This window comes from Phaethon lepturus, unplaced genomic scaffold (genome assembly GCF_000687285.1).
Source record: "Phaethon lepturus isolate BGI_N335 unplaced genomic scaffold, ASM68728v1 scaffold19738, whole genome shotgun sequence".
Lineage (NCBI taxonomy): Eukaryota > Metazoa > Chordata > Aves > Phaethontiformes > Phaethontidae > Phaethon > Phaethon lepturus.
The window spans coordinates 10734-31775 of record NW_010559961.1 but is presented as its reverse complement, the minus strand read 5'-3'; the positions used below and the strand labels follow the sequence as shown (position 1 = coordinate 31775).

Below are 21042 nucleotides of genomic sequence, written 5' to 3'. Positions count from 1 at the left end.
GGGGTGGGGGGTGGGGGAAATCAGTCCCACCTGGAGCAGGAGAGCTTGTTTCTCCCTGCTGGCTTCAGACTCAGCTCACAGGAGAGATGGGACCCCAGGTACCAACTGCACCCTTGCCAACACTGCAACGGGTGCTAAACCCTAACCAGCAGCAAGGAAGGTGCAGAAAAAGACTCAAAGGAGGGGGGAGGAATATGCTGGTTTTTCCTCCAAAAAAACCCCACATTCCTTGCATCAGCAACCCCTTTACATCATTTTGCACGTTACACGCTAATGTGCCCCACACATAGTAAGTTCTGCGGTTATAGGAATTGCATTAACAAGGCACATTTATTCACTCTCCCCCAGCCCTCCTACACGTCTGCATGAAGAGGGAAACAAACAGCAGATTCCACTGCCCCATCCACAGCCTCTGCCAACTGCTCATCACAGCTCAGGATGGGTTGCTCGCCCTGTGACAGCAGGGATGGATCAGCTCAGGATCTCCCATTCACCATCCAGCCTGGCTGGCATGGCATGCAGCCCAAGAGAAGGCATGTGCATACCAGGAATAACCCCAGAGGCCACAGGAGGGGGACATTACCTGCCCGGAGGAGAATGACTTGGTCCTCCAGCGTCAGGTCAGAGAAGTGGGGGATTCGCTTGGCCCACTCGACAAGTGTGAAGAGCTGCTTGTCAGCTGCATGGCATATGTTGGTGACAGGGTCATTTGTCTAATTAAGAACAACATCAAAAGGAAAAGAGCAGAGGAAAGAGAAGAATTTGTCAATGCAAAATCTTTGATAATCACTGTCTGCACTGCACACAGTATTGGATCAAGTTAACGATAGTCAGAGCCACAAGTAAAATGATCAAATTGCCAATAATCTCAGCTGTGCACTGCTGGGAAGAGAGGATATTTATTACTACTGTCCCCTCTAAAACCAGCCAAATCAGCTGGTTGATAGACATTTCTGTTTGCTTGCTGTTCTTTGCAAAGCAAGTACTGCTCCCCAAGACACATCTAAAAGCCATCAAAGCAGTCTCTGAACAGGCATGAACAGTAAAACAACAGCAGTAAACCTGCTGTGTCCAGCTCCATTCTAGTCTTGGTCACTGGGGCAGACAAGCAGTGCCCAGGGCTGTGCAACTGTGGAAGCCAGCACAGGACTCAAGACTCTCCAGCATCCAGCTATTGCCCTATCTATTCATTGAAACAAAAGGGAACTGGAAAAAAATGCTATGAAAATAATGTATAGGCAGCTTTCTAGTTGTCATTCAGAATAGCTTCAAAAGAAAAATTGTGGGTGATTTTTAGGCAGTGCAAAGCAAAAACACCCCTTTGCAAAATGCTAGTGGGGTTTGTCTTTTCAAACAGCACCTCGAAGGCTCTCATCTCAAGCTGCAAGTGATTTTGGTGCCCCTTACTGAGCTCTCTGTGTTCAGGTCACTGTATGCCTCTGTCTTGGGTTCGACTGCCAGCTCAGCTTCCAGGATCCTCTCCACAGGCATGTCCTCGCTGCCACTGCTTGTGGACTCAGCTTCATTCTCACTCCGCTCCCTGCTCCTCTGCCTCTCCTCCTGCACAGCTGCGGGACAGAAACACGGCTCTTTACACCCACCGCAACACTTACCTGCTCACAGTAGGTCCCATTTCCACTGGGAGAAGGGATGAGAAATCTCCTCAGGAGGGGGAGAACAGAAAATAAATGGTATTTCAGATGTACATCCATTAAAATAGCTGCCCCCACCACCTCCCAATAACTTCGGGGTTGCTGAAGACCAGCAGCCTCAATTTGACAAAAAGTTGTGATTTCCAAGGTATGAAGCTCCAGAATAGAGGAAAGAGGAGTTGATACCTCCAGGTGGCAGCCTGAGCTCAGCTGTCACTAGATGCTGGAGAAGGCAGGAGGGACCCAGCACGCAGACACTGAGGTTTGCTGCACTCCCCGTATGCTTCGAACAGTCCCACAGCAGCCAGAACATCCAGCAGCAGGGCTGGATGGTCCCTCACTCCCAGCTGAATCTACTCATGCTGCCTATCTCATTCCTCAGCAAAAGCTTACCAAGCCTGGCCCAGCCCCGGTGTCACCTCTCCCTCCGCCACCAGTCCTCCCAAGCCATCCTGCTAGAAAGCAGTTCCCAGCACCTCTGAATGCCCAAAGGCCTTCGGTCTCTTCTCCCATCTCTGTACATTTTCCAAAATATCTACTGGCTGGAGGAACAGAGTCACTGAAATTCTCTCCAGATCTCAGCTATTAACTCCCAGGGCCACTAGGTGTGTGGAAGACAGGCCAGTGTAGGACATGCGTACATGGAACACTAAGACTTGTGCTCAGCACAAGTCCTGGGTGCAGAGTTTTGTTTGAGAAATCCCAAAGGAAAATAAAGAAATTCTGCTAAAGAAAAAAAAAAAAAAAAAAAAGACAAGTGACCAGCAGATGTCATCAGTTTAGCTCATTGCTAAGGAGAAATGCCCCAAGACACCAGCTCTGCTGGCATCACTCCCCTGTAGGAGCATGGGCAGGGGCCCAAAGTGCCCTGTAACCCCTAAGGGACAGGTAGGCAGCTGGCCTGGTCTCAAAGAACAACCTGTACTGAGCTGTAGGCATTTATACACCTGAAATGAAAGGTTCAGTGAGGGAGAAGCAGGCTGCAAAGCTGGCCCTTGCCATGCAGACATTGGTGCTTTGCTGTTCAACATCTTAATGGCTTCCCCACCTGTTAGCTAAGCACCAGGCAGTCAGTATCCAGAGAGTGGGAAAATCACCAAGGCCAAGGGATAAGTTCTTTAAGAGGAGAGGGGGACCTACAGAAGCACCAGGGGACACCAAGGAAGGGACCAGCTCACCAAGGCCACAGTTCACAAGCCTGCAGGAGAATTTGATCCCCATTTTCTCAGTTAGCTAAAATGCTGCTGAAAGAAGGTGACAAGCGTTTAGGTCAGAAACTTGGATCGGGAGATTTTTTCCCCGTTTGTCTTTATAGCTCTGCTGTTTGCAGTGGTGTCAGGAAATAAGACCTTGCATCAACCTTGCCTTACCCTGGCTTATGTTATGGTGCTTTCACAGGAAGAGCTAAACCATGGGAGGTTCCTCAGCACTGAGACTCATGACCACTTTGCAATGCTCAGCGCTTCCCTATGTTTCTTCCAGCTGGGAGGATGTGCTTCCCAGCACTGCCCAGCTGCTGGGGAACTGGCAGTACCCAAGGAGATGGCTCAGTGGGGCATCCAGTCTGGCACTGGCAAGGGAGGGCAACACAGGACGCACATATGTGCCAGCCAGCTGGGGGAAGCATTTGTCCCCTTTAGGGTAATGGACAGGAAGAAGCTAGGGAAGTGTTTCTAAAGTAATCAAAATCTTACTGGAAGAAAGAGCATGCCAAGGAAATACTAGTCCCATCACTCAGTCCCCAAATTCATTCCGGATTCCTTGTTCAAGCTGCAATCTGTCCCCAGTTTCTGCATCTCCCAGAAAACTCCTGTGATTATTGCAGCCAAACTCCCACAGAATCCACCAAGATCCTGGGGTTCAAATTTTCACGCTCTGCAAAAGGAAGTTGCGTTGACACCCTGGTCCTCTGAACCACTTTGCACCCAGCTGGAAGGGAGAGCTGTTCCCAGGATTAGTTTTTTTGATTCAAGCTTGGCATTTCGCAGTCCTGCGCTGCCCTATGTGGTTGACGCAGCACAGCATTGATGATGCTACACAGAGAACAAGACGAGGCTCAGCCTGTGCCCAGTGTTACAGCTACTTCCCCAGGCTCCTCCCTGCACAGTCTGAGCCCCTACACAGGGAGCGGCTTGTGTGCTCCGCAGGCAGACAGTGTGGCTTCCGAAAGGGAGGGCTACACTGCCCGCTTGCATTCAACCCTGGAGGCAGCACAATTATTTTGTCTTGGAAAAAAGCAGCTTAAAAGCTGTGCTAATTGTCACTACCTGACCTTGCATCTGTCAGTTTAATTTGGGAAACAATCCAGCTCAGTGGTCCTTGCTCCACCAAGGAGGAAGCAGCTAGCTGCAGGAGGCAGAGGTGGACAGATAAACACCCACGCCACTGGGCTTGCTTTTCCCTGCAGCAGAGACTCACTCGGTGGTGGCTTTTACAAAGAACTTTGCACTCTCCAGAGCTGTGCGGGAGAGAGGCAGGGCTGCAGGACCCACCAGGGACATGTGTCACCCTCAGCAGCTCTCAGAGGCTTCCTCCAAATCAGTGCAAAAATCCTCTAATTCCAGTTGCCTCAGGTCAGATTCTTGCTCCAGATCAACACCTTAACGTGGTTTGGGCCAGAAACACAGCCCTTTGGGGGTTGCAATGAGAGCATGTGCAGTATGGAAGAGGCTGTGTGAACTGCTTCCATACAGCTCTCTCCTGCAGCACAGAAACACCACAGCTGTACCACAGCTCATCCCCAAAAGTGAGGTTAAGAGTAGAAATGACAGAGAACTATAAAATAAAAGATAGAAATAAATCATTCACCCTTATCTTCCAGTGCAAGAATTAGGTGGTGACAAACAAAGCCAGCAAGCTGAAAATGAAAGAGAAGGTTGCCCTTCACACAGGAGACAAGCAGACTGCAGGACTTCTCCCTGCCAGGTGCTGTCCTCAGCAGAGCATTACAGGGGTCCAAGGGGTCCAGGCCATTAAGGGCCACTAACTAAAGGCAAGCTTGAGCCAAAATCAGTTAATAGGTTCAACAGTCACCAGTATGTGTGTTTAGGTGGGATAGAAAGAAAAATGCAGTGTAATAGCTTCCCCATCAGCCTCATTTCCTTTACAAAACAAGGTCAAAAACGCCCTGAAGCTGTCAGTGTGGGTTTTTGGAATGATCCAGCCTCATAGGGGCCACCAAGAGCCAGATTTACCCTAAGGAATGTGAAGAAAATTTCCACAAGCCCATTCCTTCCACCAGCCCACACATACCTTCCCTTTTCATCCCCATTGCGAGGCACTTTTGATAGCGGCAATACTGGCAGCGGTTGCGTTGACGCTTGTCTATGAGGCAGTCCTTGTTGTCACGGCAGGTATAGATCAGATCCTTCCGAATCGTCCTCTTAAAGAAGCCCTTGCAGCCCTCACAGCTGTACACCCCATAGTGCTTCCCTGCGGGGGCAAGGGAAGACCATCAGTGAGCAGGCAGGCATCTGCCCTTCCCTCCAGCACAGAGAAGTTTGAACCAACCCCAAAGGTGAAAAAAGAAAAAAAATAACCAACTGTTTGCAGGGTATCACCTTAGCAGGCCTGCCTTGGCTTTAGTGGCTCTTAGCAGGAATAGTGACCAGCAGCAGTCAAACTATAGGACCACCACTCTCCTGTGATAAGGAGGGACTGCATCCCAGGGGAAGGATGTGGAGCCACTTCTTGGCTGCACTGCAAGTGCAGCAAAGGCATAGGTAGCAAATGGGGTGCACTGATATGGAGGAGATCTGCAAGGCATGACCAGGTTCCAGGTCTCTAGTGGAGGAGAGAAAACCCAGGCGCAGCCAAAGCCCAGCTAACACAAAGCACAGGTAAATAAGAACACAGTGATTTTTATATATTTACGTTTGATAAACAGGGACAAAATGTAAAATGAGACTATACACATAAGAGAGAAGAGTGCGGCTTATAGGTTTGCTCTCTTTTGGGCACAGCACAACTAATCTGCAAAACAGACAGCCTGCCCTTGGGTAAGCCAGAGCCAGCTACGAAATCCTGCAATGCCGGTATGGCCCCAGCAAGCCTCCAGTGTTCACTCCTCCAGGAGCCACGCTTCAGAGCATCAGGGGAGTTTTCGTTACATAAAGCCTTCCCCAAGAAAGAAAACCTCCTACCTGAGGACCTGTCCCCACAGATGGCACAGATGTGTTTGGCTAAGGATCCTGGGCTTGTAGATGGATAATTCATGTTCCCAATCCCTGGGAGACCTGGCAAGGGCTTGACATCCTCCGAGCTGCTGACATTGTTCAGGACATTGAGCTGCAGAAGCCCAAGCCACAAGACAGGTTAGAGGGTCAATACTCATACCTCAATGAAACCACCCCCAAATTGAGCTGACCCCTCCCCTGTTGCCCCTGCTGGGCTCGTCCCACAAGCTTATCCCCAGCAACTCCATGGGGCTGCCATGGGCAGAACAGAGATCCTCCCATGAATCCAGCTGGAGGGGTTTAATCAGATGCCTGGTAGTAGATATTGCCTCTCACCCTGCCCTGATGCTGTAACTAAAGCCAGGACTAAGCAGAGCTGGAAAAGGGCAGGCAGCAACCCTCAGCTGCTCAGTTACAGCCTCCAAGTGGTGGGGCTGGTGGGATCCTGCCTGCTTCATTAGCAAATGCTGATCAATGGCTGCCTGTGGCCTCGAGCACTAACAGCTTAGCAAGGAAGAGCTTTGCAGCCAGGCAATTTGTTGCAATTAAACCTGCACTGCTGCACGGCTGAGGAAGCTGTAATGACTTTTTTTTAAAAAGTGTTAAGTGGGTTAGCTTCCCTGCCTCATGATACGCAAATCTGCATAAATGCATTAAAACATGGCCATCTTGGTCATTCCCTGGGGCTCAGGTTCCTAAACACTATCACAGGCTGAAGAAGGGAACAGATTTGGGGTTGCCAGATTTTAAAAAAAAAGTGAAAAAAAAAAATCAGCTGCAGTGAGATGCAGGCGAACAGCCCGGAGCCCCCAGCTGAGATCCCCAGGAGCTGCTCACGGCTGCTGCAAGTTAAAGGTTACAAACCGACATCGATTAGAGACGAAAGCCTGATGTTGCCCAGGGCTTCATTTTATTGCTATTTGCTTTCGAGCTGTTGCCGGCAAAGCAGTGAGGATTAAGGGCCATTGAGCACGTCTTGTCAAAAGCTGTCTGGGCAGAGCAACGTCTCTCCAAAATGACCATCAAATCATCTTTCCCATTGCCATGCTTTGAGGGCTGGGGATGGTTTCTTCATCATTGAGCTTGTTTTTAACAGCTGCCCCAATTTATCAGCTAAATTTCATCTTCCCAGCAAGAGGGAAGAAGTAGGGACAGAAAACAAGGCTTTGGATGAAAATCCATCGACAGCCTTCGTTACAGTCTCCGTAATATCTAAAACCACTAGATTTCATGCATGCTGTTACAAGTTCTCCATTTGCTCCAAGAAACTGCCCATTTCCCATGAAAAAGTATAATAATTTCCACAGGGAATTTCAGCAAAGAACAAGAAGCGTTCATCCTATTGGAATTTTTGGAGCTGTCATTACAAAAACAAAAAAGATGAAGCCTGTTTTTATCTTCTCTCATCCCTGTCCCTTCAATTTCAAAGCTTCAATGGTCTGATGACATTGAAAATACAAATTATCCAGCAATAATTACCACGTTAGGAGCCAGCTTGCTTTGCTGCACTGGAAAATGAAAGTGCAGAGGAAAAAAAATTACCCAGAGGTTCTCTCTCCCCAGCAGAGACACAGCCCAGGCACTGGGCAAAGGTAAATCTTTATGCTTCAACATCTGAACTTGGCCCAAGGAAAGGAGAAATCAACTCCTTCCCCACAAGTATCCAGACACCTTTTTTCACCCTGGAAACAACTTCTTGGCAAGATGTTGAGCCAGGAAGAACTTTTTATGGTTTAAAATGTTACTGAGAGTTCAGGTACCACCTTTTCTTTCTCTCTGGATGTGCTTTGAGACAATAACAGGGAGAGAGGGTCTAAGTTGGGGGAAAAACAGGGCAGTTTTAGTCATCAGTGTCCTCGGAGCTTGACTCCTGAAGGTTAAGTGCAATCATGTATGATATCTGGGACAACTGCTTGAACCCAAATCCATTAGCTGCCTCCCTGCCGAATCCCCAAGGCCCAGCTGTCTCCTTGCATTAGAGGCAACACACATGAAACCCACTCCTTGGAGCTGGGAACTTGGCGCTGTGCCTGGGCTGGGGAAACCGCTTCCCGGAGCATCCGCAGACCCAGAGGAACAGCTTCCATGCAGCTAAATGCTGCTACCACCTCCGTCACCACGAAGTACCTGCCCTGGATGCCACAAGTACAAATATGTCAAGTTGATGGTGAACAGCTGAGTGGTGCGAGGGGAGGAAAGATGCCCAGCGCACCCACTGCAGACAGCCTAGACCCAAGCAGGAGTTGAGGTTGCTGGTGAAAGGTAAGCCAAATCACCCTTACATTCCCTCAGAGCTCTTCAGGGGCCTCCCCACACCATCCTCTCCCAGCCTCAGTGGCAGGCACTAGGAAGGGCTTCAGACAGACCGTGGAGACTGGGCAGCAGGGCCTGGGGCAGAGAGGCCTCAGCAACCATGTCTAGCAGGAGCCACGAGGCTCCCGAGTACTCCCTGCCTTCAGGTCCCACTAATAAAATGCAAAGTCTTGTTAATAAAAGGCAGAATTTCCACTTGGATCTGCACTCGCAGAGCATTTCATCACACAAACAAAATCCCACTGTGCCACCTTGGTTCCAGCCATGTCAGAAGTAGCGGTGGGCTTTTGAGGCAGCAAGTCCTGCTCCAAACAGCTACCCTGGAGGTTCCCAGCCCATCCATGGCTCTGGGAAGGCACAGACCCCAACCCCTGGGTCTCCCCTCTGTCTGGAGGGGAAACCTCAGCACCTGAGCGAGCTCAGGCAGTAACGATGGGAGCTTTGTTTTTCTCCAGGCAAAGTTTATATGCAACACAGACAATGTTTATATGCAACACAGTCAACCCACTCCCTCAAGTTTTTGGGCTGTACCCCAGTCTCAGCACCACGAACTGTAGCAAAGCAAGCATGCACATTAACCTACCTGTGGACTGGCATGTGTCACAAAATTCATGCCTGGGGCTGAGGACAAAGTGACAGGGTGTGAGCCGATGGAGGACGCGATGACCCTGTATGGAGAGCCCAGTGCATTCACCGGAGATCCAATCATGTTCATGGGGGACGGCAGTGCCCGGGAGGCGTTCGCAGGGGCCTCGAGGTAGTTGTGGTGCCCGTCCACTGAATTTCCCGTGGAAAGGCTTGACGATGGGCTCACAGATGTGGAGCTGGCGTGAACAGGGGAATCTACAGGGAGACACAGAAAGATTAAATACACTACAAGCGAGCCTGGCTGTACAGTGATCAGCTGCCCAGCCTTGGTCATGTCAACTTAGATACTGGCCAAGGCTCAATGCCAGCCACCAAACGTGCCTTATTCTATAATTTTTTTGAAAGAGCAAAACATTGGTTATGGTACAGGAAATAGAGTTGCTACACCAACAAAATATATTATGAAGATAATACTTAATAATCAAATCTTCCTTCGCTACTTCGGTCCCTCAGCTGACTTGGAAGAAGGCACCAGTGCCTGCCTGCCTCAGGCTAGTTTTCTCTGAACTATTCCTTGAGGTCCCATTTCTGTTGTCCAAGCTCACTCTAGAGACAGCACACATCCAAAACCATGAAAACCCCACCAGCCAGGCTGGGAGCCCCAAACAGTCTCCATGCCTTACGAAGCACCCTTGCTCCTTGCAATGGTCCAGGCATCACGTTCAGCCCCTCTTCACATGGCTCAGCTCTTCCCCTTCCCACCCACTTACCTCTCCGCTATTTCACACACTCCTCCAGCTCTCAGAAGTTGATGCTAGCATCTTCAGGAGTAGCTAGAGGAACATGGGACACAGACTGCCCGTGACATGCTAGCAACACAGATGACACGACAAGGCACCCACAAAATATTTTGTCCATTATTTTTCCTTACTTAGTACAAGATGGAGCAGAGACTGTGGCCGCACAGACGTGCCTGGACCGACAGTCTCACAGCCACAAGGAAAGGAGCTCCAGTGCACATTGCCAAACTGAGACACGCAGTAGCCCCATGAGATCAATCTACGCCTGAACCCTGCTGGGGAAGAGGTGGCATAGAAAAGCAATGTAACCTTGATCATTGCCACTTCAGGGCAATCTCCCAGGCTGAACACCTCTCCCAAGGCCTAAACGCTGTCTTCTGCAAGACCAATCTCAAATATTCATAGGGTATCTGGGCATCAAATGCCCACCAGTCCTGATGGGCTATGTATCTAGCTGTATTTTAGGGATTTATATGACCTTTTCTCCCTCCCCTAGAATTTAGAAACCCCAGTTAGCATTAGTTGTCATAAACATTTCAATGAACCATTGTTTCTCTGTTGGTTTTTCAACACAGGAGACCATTCCCTGGAGTAGCAAGGCAAAGGTGTCTGGGAAGGTCACACAGTTGGTTTTCCGTTGCTGGCACAGAGGATGCTTGCTCCTGTTGCATTTGCAAGTAAGACAGCACTTTGGTGTTTTGTTTGGTTGTTTTTTTTTCCTCCTTTTAACATTATTGCAAAGTTATTTACGTGACAGTGTTCGTTATTTTACCTGAAGTAACAATCAAATCTGATTCAAAGGGAAGATGCACAATAAAGACGGGAAAAGGTCAGCTTGCTGAATAACATTAAAGACATTTGTCAGAGTCAAGGTGGACTCGATCCGCCGTTATCAACCCACTTCAGACTTAATTCTGCAGAAGGAGGGGCAGAAAAGGTCTTTGTCAATTCTTGCTTTGGCTTTTTGGATCAATTCTCCCAGTGGGAAAGTGATGTGCAGCAAGAGGAAGCCGGCTCAATGACAACAGCAGAAGCCTTGGAGGCAGCGAGGCGGTCTGAAGGCAGAGCCAGGGCTCCTGCCTGCTGCTAGAGAGACTCACCTCACATCCCCCTGCCACCACCGTGGAGACACGCAGCCTGTTTTCTCTCAGTAGACAGCAAAATCCTGACCTTGTAATGGCTTCCAAGTACAAAAGCCTTCCACCCCAAAGACAGCTGCCAGGAAAGCCCTTAGCAGGGGTCAGAAAATGTGCTGTTTGCCTGACCCCCCCCTTACCTAAACACTCAGCTCACAGAGGAACCTCAATTGTTTCCTGGGACTTAAGAGAAACATCCTGACTTGTGCCATTACCAGCTTCAGAGAAAAGCAAATGTGTTTTTCATCACCTGTGAGTAGCCTAGTACCATAGCATGCAGCCCTCCCCAGCATCTGTAGCACAGGCTTATAAAGAAATTGGTTTTATGCCTCTTTAAACAACTAGATAAACAACACTGCCTTTGAGGATTCTTCAGCTTGGAAAATAAACCACTGAAGGGGAGACTGGGCAGAAATCTATCACATCTAAGGACAAGAATGATTCTTCATCCTTTTCCATTAACACAGAAAAGGGCATATTTTGAAAGTATCATGCAGAAGATTTAAACCAATAAGAAGACTCCCAGGAGAGTTATTTTACTGTTTGCATTTACAGCAGACCTTACAGAAACACCGTCACCACTAAGTTTCTCCATTAGAAAGGCTCCAACTTTCATAAGGACCCAGAGAAAGGCTTTCACCCAAGGAGACTGCTTGCCAGGGGAAGCCCCATGGTGTATTTGTGTCCATGCCAACAGGCAACTGTTCAAGGGATATGGCCAGGGGAATCTCCTAGCCCCCCAAGATGGTATCAAGGGTTGAAGCCAAGAAGCCTGGAGGACTTGTGCCTACTTCTCTCACCCCAGCAATGAGACACCAAAGAGAAAGCATGAATGCATGAAGGTGTGTTGGCTGGTGGAGATGGATGGATAAAAGAAAGTATCTACTGGTGAGCACGCAGGTGTAAGGCCAGGCTCTGCCAGGGCTTGACAACACAATCCAAAGTTAACAAGCTTGTTTCCACAGTGCCTGGGCTACGCTGTCCTGCCAAGGCTGTGACAGACCCGTTGGTCAAAACCAGTGTTAGCTTTCCATTTACCAATGAACAATTTTAGCCACTTATTATAAGCTGTAATACAAACCCCATTTAGAAAAGCAGAAACAAACAAACAAAAATAAAAAGCAAAGCACTCCTGCAAGGTGGTCCTAACTTTGACTTCCAGTCCTTCCCTGGGATAAGTTTGCCAAGTCAATCCCTGAGGGAGCAGAAATGCACCCTCCCACACCTGGGAAATGCACACCTCCTCTCAGCTTCTCATTTTCAGGCTGGAATGCTCCAAGAGGGATACAAGATGTGAATGCTCCGAGTTATCAGCTTGTGCGTGGAATAATTCGCACAGCTGGCAGAAGGTGTGCAGGAAAAGCCATGCCAAAGCATCCTTGACACTGGGGTTACTTATTCCCGAAGCTGAGTCATTTCAGTCCAAAGGAGCCAGGCTGGCTTGGACAGAGGAAACAGCAGAGACCGCAAGTCCTATTCATTTTGGTTGAAAACAGTGTCATGCACCTCCCAACAGAAAGCAAAGAGAAAGGCCATGGTCTCGCAGGGATGGCATGGCTTTCCTCAAGGTATTTTCTCCCATCATTGGGGGGACGAACAGAAACATCAGCATGGCAGCAGAGCAGGACCAGCAAGGAGCCGCTCTGCGGTTGGGAAGCAGCTCTGGGACAGAGCAGAGGGGACTGGGGAGACGGAACTCAGTCCTGCGTGCCAGCCACAGCCGGCCGCCTCCGCCTCTCCAGCAGCATTCGACACAGGTGACATTTACACAGGACAAAGCGGGCCTGGAATCTGTCCGTCAGGTAATGTGAGGTGACAAGCAATGCCGGGGATTCAGCCAGCTGCGGTGGGGCCCCACGGAGCAGAGGGCAGCCCTGCGTTGGGAGGCGAGGGTTCTGCGGCTGGCACAGCCCCTGCCCGCGAGCGCCGAATGCAGCTCCCACACTGGCCAGGTCCCTCGCGTCTGCTGGGGAAGACTGGCTGAGACCCTGCATCAGGGCTTGCTACTGCTTTTAACTACCAACTCCAGATTCATGACCGGCTTATTTCTGATCTACAAGTAGGGCTTTTTATGGCTTTCTCTCCTGTCTCCCTCCTCCACATTAATGCTTGCATAGGTAGTTTCCTGAAGAGAGGTTCAGGGAAGCCTGATACTGTATTTATTTCTCTCCTGGAGGAACAGGGGAAGAGAGGACAGGAGGGAACTGCCTTATGTGTATTCTCTGATGTCTCCACTGCAAACATGCAGCACCCAGAGAACCCAGTGCTCCAGTGCTTCAATTAACCCTTCACAAGCTCTCTTGCACAGAAACGCACACGCTCCAGCCTTCTCTTTGTAGGAAGCAAAGTTTAAAAAGAAGAAACTTCGCTTCTGGGTGCTTTGCTGTTTCAGACTGCCTCTCTGCAAATGTACCACATCACTTACTGCAGGGAACAGCCCGTGGGTTGGACTAACCCATCCTGTTGCCTTAGCATTCAGAATAAGGATCATATCCAACATCAGCATAGACAACTCTGCTGACATTAGAAAACATAATGAGGGAAGATCTGAAGAACCACCTGGATCTCTGCATTGTGAAAACAGTGCCCCTGAGGACATAAGCAACAGCATTACATTCACCCACCAGCCACTGAAGCCGAGCAAGGACACAAAGCTTTGATACTCCACTTCCACCTGTGTTTCACCTTCACCTTAGCAAAATCCTAGTCCAGGGATGGGAAACTTGCATGAATAGTCTCATAAAACCAGGCATAGATTGACACCGTCTACATCACAGCAGATGCACAGGTGCCTGACAAATGCACCTGCAGAGCACAAAGCTTCAGGTCCATCATACCAACACCAAACAGCGAGGTCTGTGCTAACACAGTTAAACTGGTCCAGGACCAACACTAGCTCAATAAAACCAGCTTAGATACATCTGTGCTGTGAGCACTCCACAGGTAAAGCTCGGACAGGCGTGGAAGCAAATACTACCCACAAGAATACACAAGTGACCGCGAAAGCCTTGGCAAAGGCAGTAGTCCAGGCTGCAACCAATAAAGCCGTATTGATTTTCACCCAAATAACGGCAGGAAACACCAGTCTCAGCAGTTACACTTGAGCAGAAAGTGGACTGAGAATGCACAGAGACAAGAAACATTCAAGCCCTACATACACTGTCTATTTAACCAACATGGGTTGCAAGTTTGTTCTCTGTTAGAGCCTCTTCAGCTCTAACACCTACCAAAGGCTTGAGAGGAAAGGTATCAGTGTTAAACACTGGGGTCTGTCTTCAACTAAGACCCAAAGCAATCCTACCTCGTGAAACGTGCAGATCCCTGGGAGGCCTAGAGATGACGATACTTTCAACCTTCACAGTGCTCTTTTTTAACGTCGGAGAGAATCAAACTCGTCAAATAATGGAAAACATGCTTGTGCTTCTGCAGCCTCACATATGCATGGGAAGGGTTCATTTCATTCGCATGAACAACTGAAGGTGCAAGTTGCCCTGCCTGACACATGACTAGCAAAACTTTGCAGATACTCCATCCTCCGCAGATCAGAGAGCACCGAGAAGTGGGAAGAGACATGCAGAGAAGGTCTGATATAAGCAGAGGAGCACAGGCGTGCGTGGGAGGTACAGCTTGGCAGGCAGCTCGTCCTTGGGGACAACCTTCAAGGGGAAATACCTGTGAGAAACACTCCTGAAATTGGATGCAGTCATGTAGCAGGGAACCCATGTTAACTGGAATCAAACAAAGTTTTGCTGCTATGACTGCAGAAGTAGTTTATTTAATACATTGAAGCTAAACTGAAAAAACTATTCCCTTTCCGGTGATATTTTTAATGGTCCAAGCAGATTTCCACAGGCCATACAGATTGCCATGCTAATATCCTACAGAAAAGCAAGGCAAAAACAATAACCTTTAAGGTCCACTAACCTTTGTGCTTCCATCTTTCCGCTCAACACTGAGTCAATAAATAATGCAGCCTTCCCCTGACAGCTAACATTACAGAGGAGCAAGAAAATTTGGAGATGTGCTGGCACATATTTGAGCAGGGGCTTTTGCAACAGGGATCTGCACAGAGCAGGAGACAAACAAGCAGGAGAAAGTTTCCCTCAGCTCTCTGGATGGTAGGAAGAGCTGCTCCCCCTTCTCTCAGGTAATGCTCCTGTGCTGCCCTTGCAAACACGGGCCACCCAAAACATGGCCCACAGGAAGCAGCGGGCTGGAAGCACACGAAACTTCCACCTGCCCTGGTGCAGGTTCAGCATCAGATGCTATTTTGAAGTCTTGGTCTGACTTGGCTGAAACTGGACAGTGGGTCAATAGCTTAATACGTCCAAGGACATTGGACAAGACACACCTGCAGTGTAACCACATATTCTCCTCTCCAGGAAGCCAAGCTAAAAAGGAAGGAAGGAGCAAAATCCACAGAAGCTACACAGGCTTTACCATTACTTTGACAGGAACCATGCATTACAGGGTAACTCTACAGCTATGGTGATCTTGCCAACCAAAGATGCCTTTAACAACTGCTTGTCAGTTAATTCAAATTAGGACTGCAAGCCAAATTTACCCTAACAAGGTATCACACACCTCTGGTGACCACAGTAATACCTAAGAGTTGGATAAAGTTTCTCATCCCCAAAGAAATAAAAGTTGTTGAATTTGAGGCCTGAAGGATTTTTCAGGATTGTGTGATCAGATTTCCCACCTGGCCAGTAGGATCTCCAGCACAGCATCCACCAGGAAAACACATGCACAATTTCCCACAGTGGTCTTTAAACTCCTGGAGAGGCTACAGGTCCCCATCAGAAAGGATCCCACCAGCTGCAGGGTCTGTGGCTGCCCTAGGCAATTGAAGGCTAGTGTCTCCTGCTTTAAAAAAGCAAAACAAAACAAAAAAATTTAAAATAGTCTGCATTTCCCTCGCTGCAGGAGTTGTTCGGTCACTGGATTTTCTCACACCTTTGCTGGGTCAAAGAGCTCTCTTCCATCTTCATATATGCAGTTACAGGTATGGACATGGCAAGATGTGACACCCAGGGAAAAAGCATCCTACAGGTCACAAACCTGGGAGCATCACCGGCAAGAAGGTATCAAACAGCTGGGCAGCAAACCCACTCCAGGCACAGCCTGGCTTTTCCTCTGCAACTCTGCCTATTCCCCAAACGACCTGGCCTAACCCTGCTTTGCCTGGGAGAGCTGACAAGATTGCAGCCGGAGGTGGTGTGGCCACAGGCCAAGTTACATGAGTACTAATAAAAGAGACTTTGTGGAGGAGCCAAGTTAGTTCTTGTCCCCAACCAACTGTGCCAGAGAGTGCTCAGAGAGGACAGCCAGCACAGCATCTTTCCTTGCCCTGGGAGCTAGGCTCCAGATGAAATGCATCCTTATGAAGGATAAAAACACATTCTGAAGCCCTTTTCTTGCTTCTACAGCCCAGGCTGTGAAGGCAAATCCATCTACCTTAGTGCAGGTCTCCTGCTTTAGATGCGTAAGGGTGACTCACCCGAACACTTTCCCTGCTACTCTGCAAGCTCATCTGTAACACTTCAGAGTCTGTCCTTTTCTCATTGCAAATGATATGTTTATTACCAATTTGTGTATGTACATTCTCAGACAAATTCGATGGTGTTATTCAGACATTTAAGATCAAAGTGACAGTTATATGCACCATCAAAAACATGCACCTTATTTCCAACCTGAATGCAGATAAAATTAAGTTAAAGCCCAAGTAACAGTTACTTGAATGCAAAAAAGAAGAAAGCAAATACATGCGCTTTTTTTACTGTTATGCTCAAAATGAAGCCCAGTTTCAGAGCTAAAGGAAATCTGAATACAATTACCAAACAGGAGTAGCCACATCACCTTAACTCTTCCCTCCAGCAACACAGTGCAAGAACAATGAATGCAACAAGCTGACAGTCTAGTGTGGACACTGCCCTTTTCCACCATCCTGATGTCCCACTTCATGGTGACAGCACAGGCAGGACAAGGAATGGTTTCATAGCTATTTTTAAAGGAAGGGGGAGCAGCAGAGACAATGAACATATTGCAGGCCTGCCAGAGATGCAGGTTGCCTGCACAGGCTTTGTGGTGAGAATCCCAGGGCAGTGGGAAGCTGCCACACACATCTCCACCAATGGTCACCATGATCCATCCTGCTTCATCCCTCTCAAAGCCCAAGTACCCTCTCACACAGCCCATGGGCCCTAAAGTTGTCTGGCCAGAGCAGCAATTGCCTTCTCAAACAGGCACAAATCCCTCTCTGCAGACCCAACAACCCAGGCAGAGGCAGCCCCCCAGACACCTCAAGCTGCCTGAGGAGAGTGTAGATGTGAGCAGTGACCTGCAGTTCTATAGTGTTCAGGGAGCACAGGACAGGCCAGAGTGACTGTTTTACATCAGCCAAAACAAAACTTGGCCAATGCTTTTACATCTCTGTCAGAGGTTCACCTGCAGAAAACTCCTCTGTTTTTCTAAACCAAGTGAGAAGCAGGTTAAAAAACACCAGGTAAATATCCGTTTAAATGGAAGTTAAAGTCCCAATGTATTGAACTGTCAGTGGGCTGAAGAATAGTGCCTTTGCCTTCACTGGTGGAACAGAAATACCTCTGCTCCTACTACTAATTTCCTCTCCTAGAAATCTCCCAAAGGCTCTGCGGAGAGCTGTGACCCCTGTCTCTACAGGGATCTGTGCCTGGTTCCTATGAAGATCAGTTTGAATGTCACTTTTCTTTCGCTTCCTTGTAAATTTGTAATACTCAAATTAAACACAAATAACACTTCCATTGTTTCACTCTTATTGCAGCAATAGGAGAGAGTTTGGCTTGTCTTTGCTTGTTCCTTAAAAACACCAGTGAGCAATAGATTCTTCCAACAAGTCGTCTCTTTTCTGCAGAAACTGCCTAAAAAAGGTATTTTGGAGTCAAGCGCTTGTGAAACTTGGCAATTACTTGATGCAATACCAATGATTTTCTGGAGCTGGAGAATTACCAGAGGTGAGCATCTGGTACAAGAGGGAGGAAAAAAAATATACACATAGCAGGAACATTCCATGTACAATCCAATGTCTGCACAAACCTCTTCTCTAGCAGAGAAATGACAGATTGATGTATACAGCCTGGGGGCCTCCAGAGCAAGTCTTGGAACCATTTACCCACCCTGAAGGGCCTGGAACAACTTGAGGAGTTTTCCAGAGATATTAAGCCTTTGCACATCCACAAGCAACAATGCACTTTAGCTTCCCTGGAGCAGCATCAGTACTTTGCCAGCAGCCAACAAATGGGTGCTCCCAGCTCCTTGCAGCCCAGGACTCCAACCTGCTGAGGCTGGGGAGCACCCTACAGCTCCTCAACTCATTCCCCTCACACATCATCCCCCATGTTAGGGCAAGAGGAATAACTTCAGATAAAAATAATGAGCGAGCCCCAGCAATTGCAAAGCCCGTTTCCCAAGAGCAGTTCTGGTTTCTGCAACTGGGGCTCGCTCACGGCTGGCGTGCACAGGGGCATTGCAGCTCGCAGCCACGCAGACGCAGCCCTTCACAGACCACGGTCTCACTGTGCAGCCTCATTTGGCTAATCTGACACAGCTTCACACGATTATGGTGGTATCTGTGTCAGAAGGGCAGGAGACAGCCACCGGGCGAGGAAAGAGCCCTCTTTAGATTCCCTCGAGGTCTGTTTTATGTTTTAAAAGTAATTTTTTCCTCCAACAACTTAATAAAAATGCAATTGGAAAAAACTTATTTGGTTTGATCCTATTCTTTCAATGCATAGATTCAGTCCATCGCTCACAAACATATACATGCATCTCAAATGCCATGTACTAAACTTCAGAGCAAAGAGCCATGGTTTGACTCAAGCCTGCATAACTTCAGGCAGCTTAGTTTGGCTGTGCTGAAGTTCACAGCACATGTAAACACAGGACAGCTTCAATCATAAGTGCAGGCACCACAGGTTACAGCCACATATGAGCTAGGTTAAACATGTTTTTAAATTTCCTTTACACCCCCCATACTCCTCCTGTGGGATCAGTTCCTCCACCTAGCCCAGAAGGCACAGATTGCAAACGCAAGTGAAATACTTACTGCCAAAGCCCGCAGGAAACTTAATGAAGTGAGGATAATTCCCATACATGTTTAATCTTCAGTTCATCTCTTGCCTTTTTAAGCACAACTGCCGCCTCTAACTTCAAAGCTGCCCAGAGCGTGGCACAGCCCACTGGGGTCGGGACATAGCTGTGCAGGAGCAGGGGCTCTCGGAGGGTGCCGGGGCAGCTGCCTCCTCCCGTGGCCTCATCCTCGCTTCACGCCGGCAGCAGCTGCTCGCCAGGATGAGACATGCTCTTGTTCTCCGCTGCTCAGGGCTGGCTCCCGCGCTCAGCTGCCTCTGCTCCCTGCAAATTCACAGCAGACTGTCCTGGTAGCATAATCGCCCGGATAAGACACCGATCAATGCATGACGGCTCCGGTATAGATCAGAAATTGGGAGGAGGGGGGGAGGTTAAGTTGTTTAGGGGAGGAGCATCGTGGGGAAGGAGGGGGATGCTTTGCTTTTCCACCAGTGAAGACTTGATGCAGTTTATTAGTTATACTAGCCCCAACCATGTGGAGGTGTTTTCCAGACACATGAAGGGCCAACCCTCGCCTGGAGGGGCTGGTGCCCTGAGGATGGGCTGGCTGACAAACCAGGCTGAAGCACACGTGCAACAACCATCGCAGCGCTTTTGGCATAAGGCTGCACAGGGCAGAGAGCTCCACGCTCCCATCCCACACCAAGCCACATCAAGCACGGCTGTGCTCCTGGCATCAAGTTGTGGCCCCTGCAGTGATGGATTGCCATCAGCCCTAGGAAACACAGCCAGAGCTGAGGAAGACCAGGACCTGCCTGGTGCTGGTGGAGCTGGAAGCTCAACTCCCCTCCCCAACCCCATCCAAAGGGGTCCAAAAAACACTGGAACCACCCCCAAAAAAGCATCATTAGCTACTTGCTAAAGCTGTATAGGGTGAGAAGAGGTCAGGACGTGTGACCCGTGCCACATAGCCAGTAAAACGCTCACAGCCATGGCAGCAGAATGCAGTAGGCTTCACAGACAGTCCCATATGTACATCCACAACTTCAATTTAATGCCGACCCACCCTAGCAGAGAAGTACTGCAGGAAATAGGTAGAAATAAGCAAAAACAAGCAGCCAGTTGCCAGATCAGGGCAAAGCTACATGCAGGCTCCAGCACGGTCTCCTCCAGTGGCTGGTACTCTGGAGGGGGAGCAGTCCCAGCTCCCTGCCCAGCAAGCCCCCTACCCAACTGCTGCAGTTTTGGGGAGAGGCAGGGAGGCAGGGAATAGCACAGCCCACTGTTTCTGGTTTCTGATCTGGGTGACCTCAGATGAAGTCACCTCAAAGGAATGGAGGAGGGAGGAATTTTGCCCGAGGTTGTAAAGCAAGCAGAGACCAAGGTCTGCACTGACTTACATGCGTGCTGGAGGAGGAGGGTTGCAGCCCTGCTGTTGGCACCAGCCGCATGGCAGAGAAAGGGGGCACGGGGCTAGCGAGGCGGCTCTGCCTTCCCCAGGGAAACCACGAACCACTCCTACATACAGGATGAGGAACATGCCATGCAAGCAGTGAGACAAAGAGGGAAGAACAGCATATTAGGATGCCTGGCATCCTTCGAGGGCCTACGGGCTCTTGGCCCCCTCCAGGTCACCTGAGGGCCCATGCTGCCCTTTGGCACCAAGCACGGTACAAGAGGAAGGCATGCTGTTCACGGCATCCAGCTGTAGCCCAGGTAGATGCTGACTGAGGTGCTGTCAGCCCTGGGGTATTGTGTGTGCAGGAGAAGGAAAGGTTACTCTTGTTAGCTCTGTTTCTTCCTTCACTTTCAGACATTGCTGTACCCATTTCTCTCAAGCCAGAAAGTATAAGGGAAGGGTGTTTGTTTTCTCCCCTCCTCCTTCATATTAATAATTTTAAAATTATTTTTAAAAGGTGATTTGGCTTCCTCCCACTTGCACTCTGCATCTGTGTGCACACCTGGTAACGTGCAATATCAGGATACCATGACACAGACATACAGCTCTTTACGCCTGTAAGTATGGCAGCAAGTACACCAGAGCAGCTCCAAGATTTAGAGTTCATCTGGTCATGGGAGCCTAACATTTGGCAGGGCATCTCCACGTAGAAGAATGAATGGATAACCAGATTGGTGTGAGGAGCAGCGAGGTTTGCAGGTAACAGTATCAGTATTCTGCACAGCCCATTAGCTGTGGCCCAGGTATATATGCACCATTTTTTCCTCACAGTTAAAAAAAAATAAATCAGTATTCAGCATAGGTTCTACTGAGGCAAAAGGCAAGTAACTGCAGTCTTGCAGGGGGAATACA

At 48.9% G+C, this 21042-nt stretch overlaps 1 protein-coding gene across 1 annotated transcript; it reads right to left on the bottom strand.

Moving 5' to 3' along the window:
* Positions 1 to 583: 583 nt before the first annotated feature.
* Positions 584 to 18849, bottom strand: LOC104625803 (retinoic acid receptor RXR-gamma; the record flags this gene model as incomplete). The annotated part of the gene is made up of 6 exons (XM_010293540.1): positions 18748 to 18849; positions 8724 to 8983; positions 5795 to 5939; positions 4905 to 5084; positions 1408 to 1568; positions 584 to 713 (listed from the first exon to the last, which is right to left on the bottom strand). Coding segments are annotated over exons 1-6 (925 nt in total), but the record flags the coding sequence as incomplete, so codon positions are not given.
* Positions 18850 to 21042: the final 2193 nt, after the last annotated feature.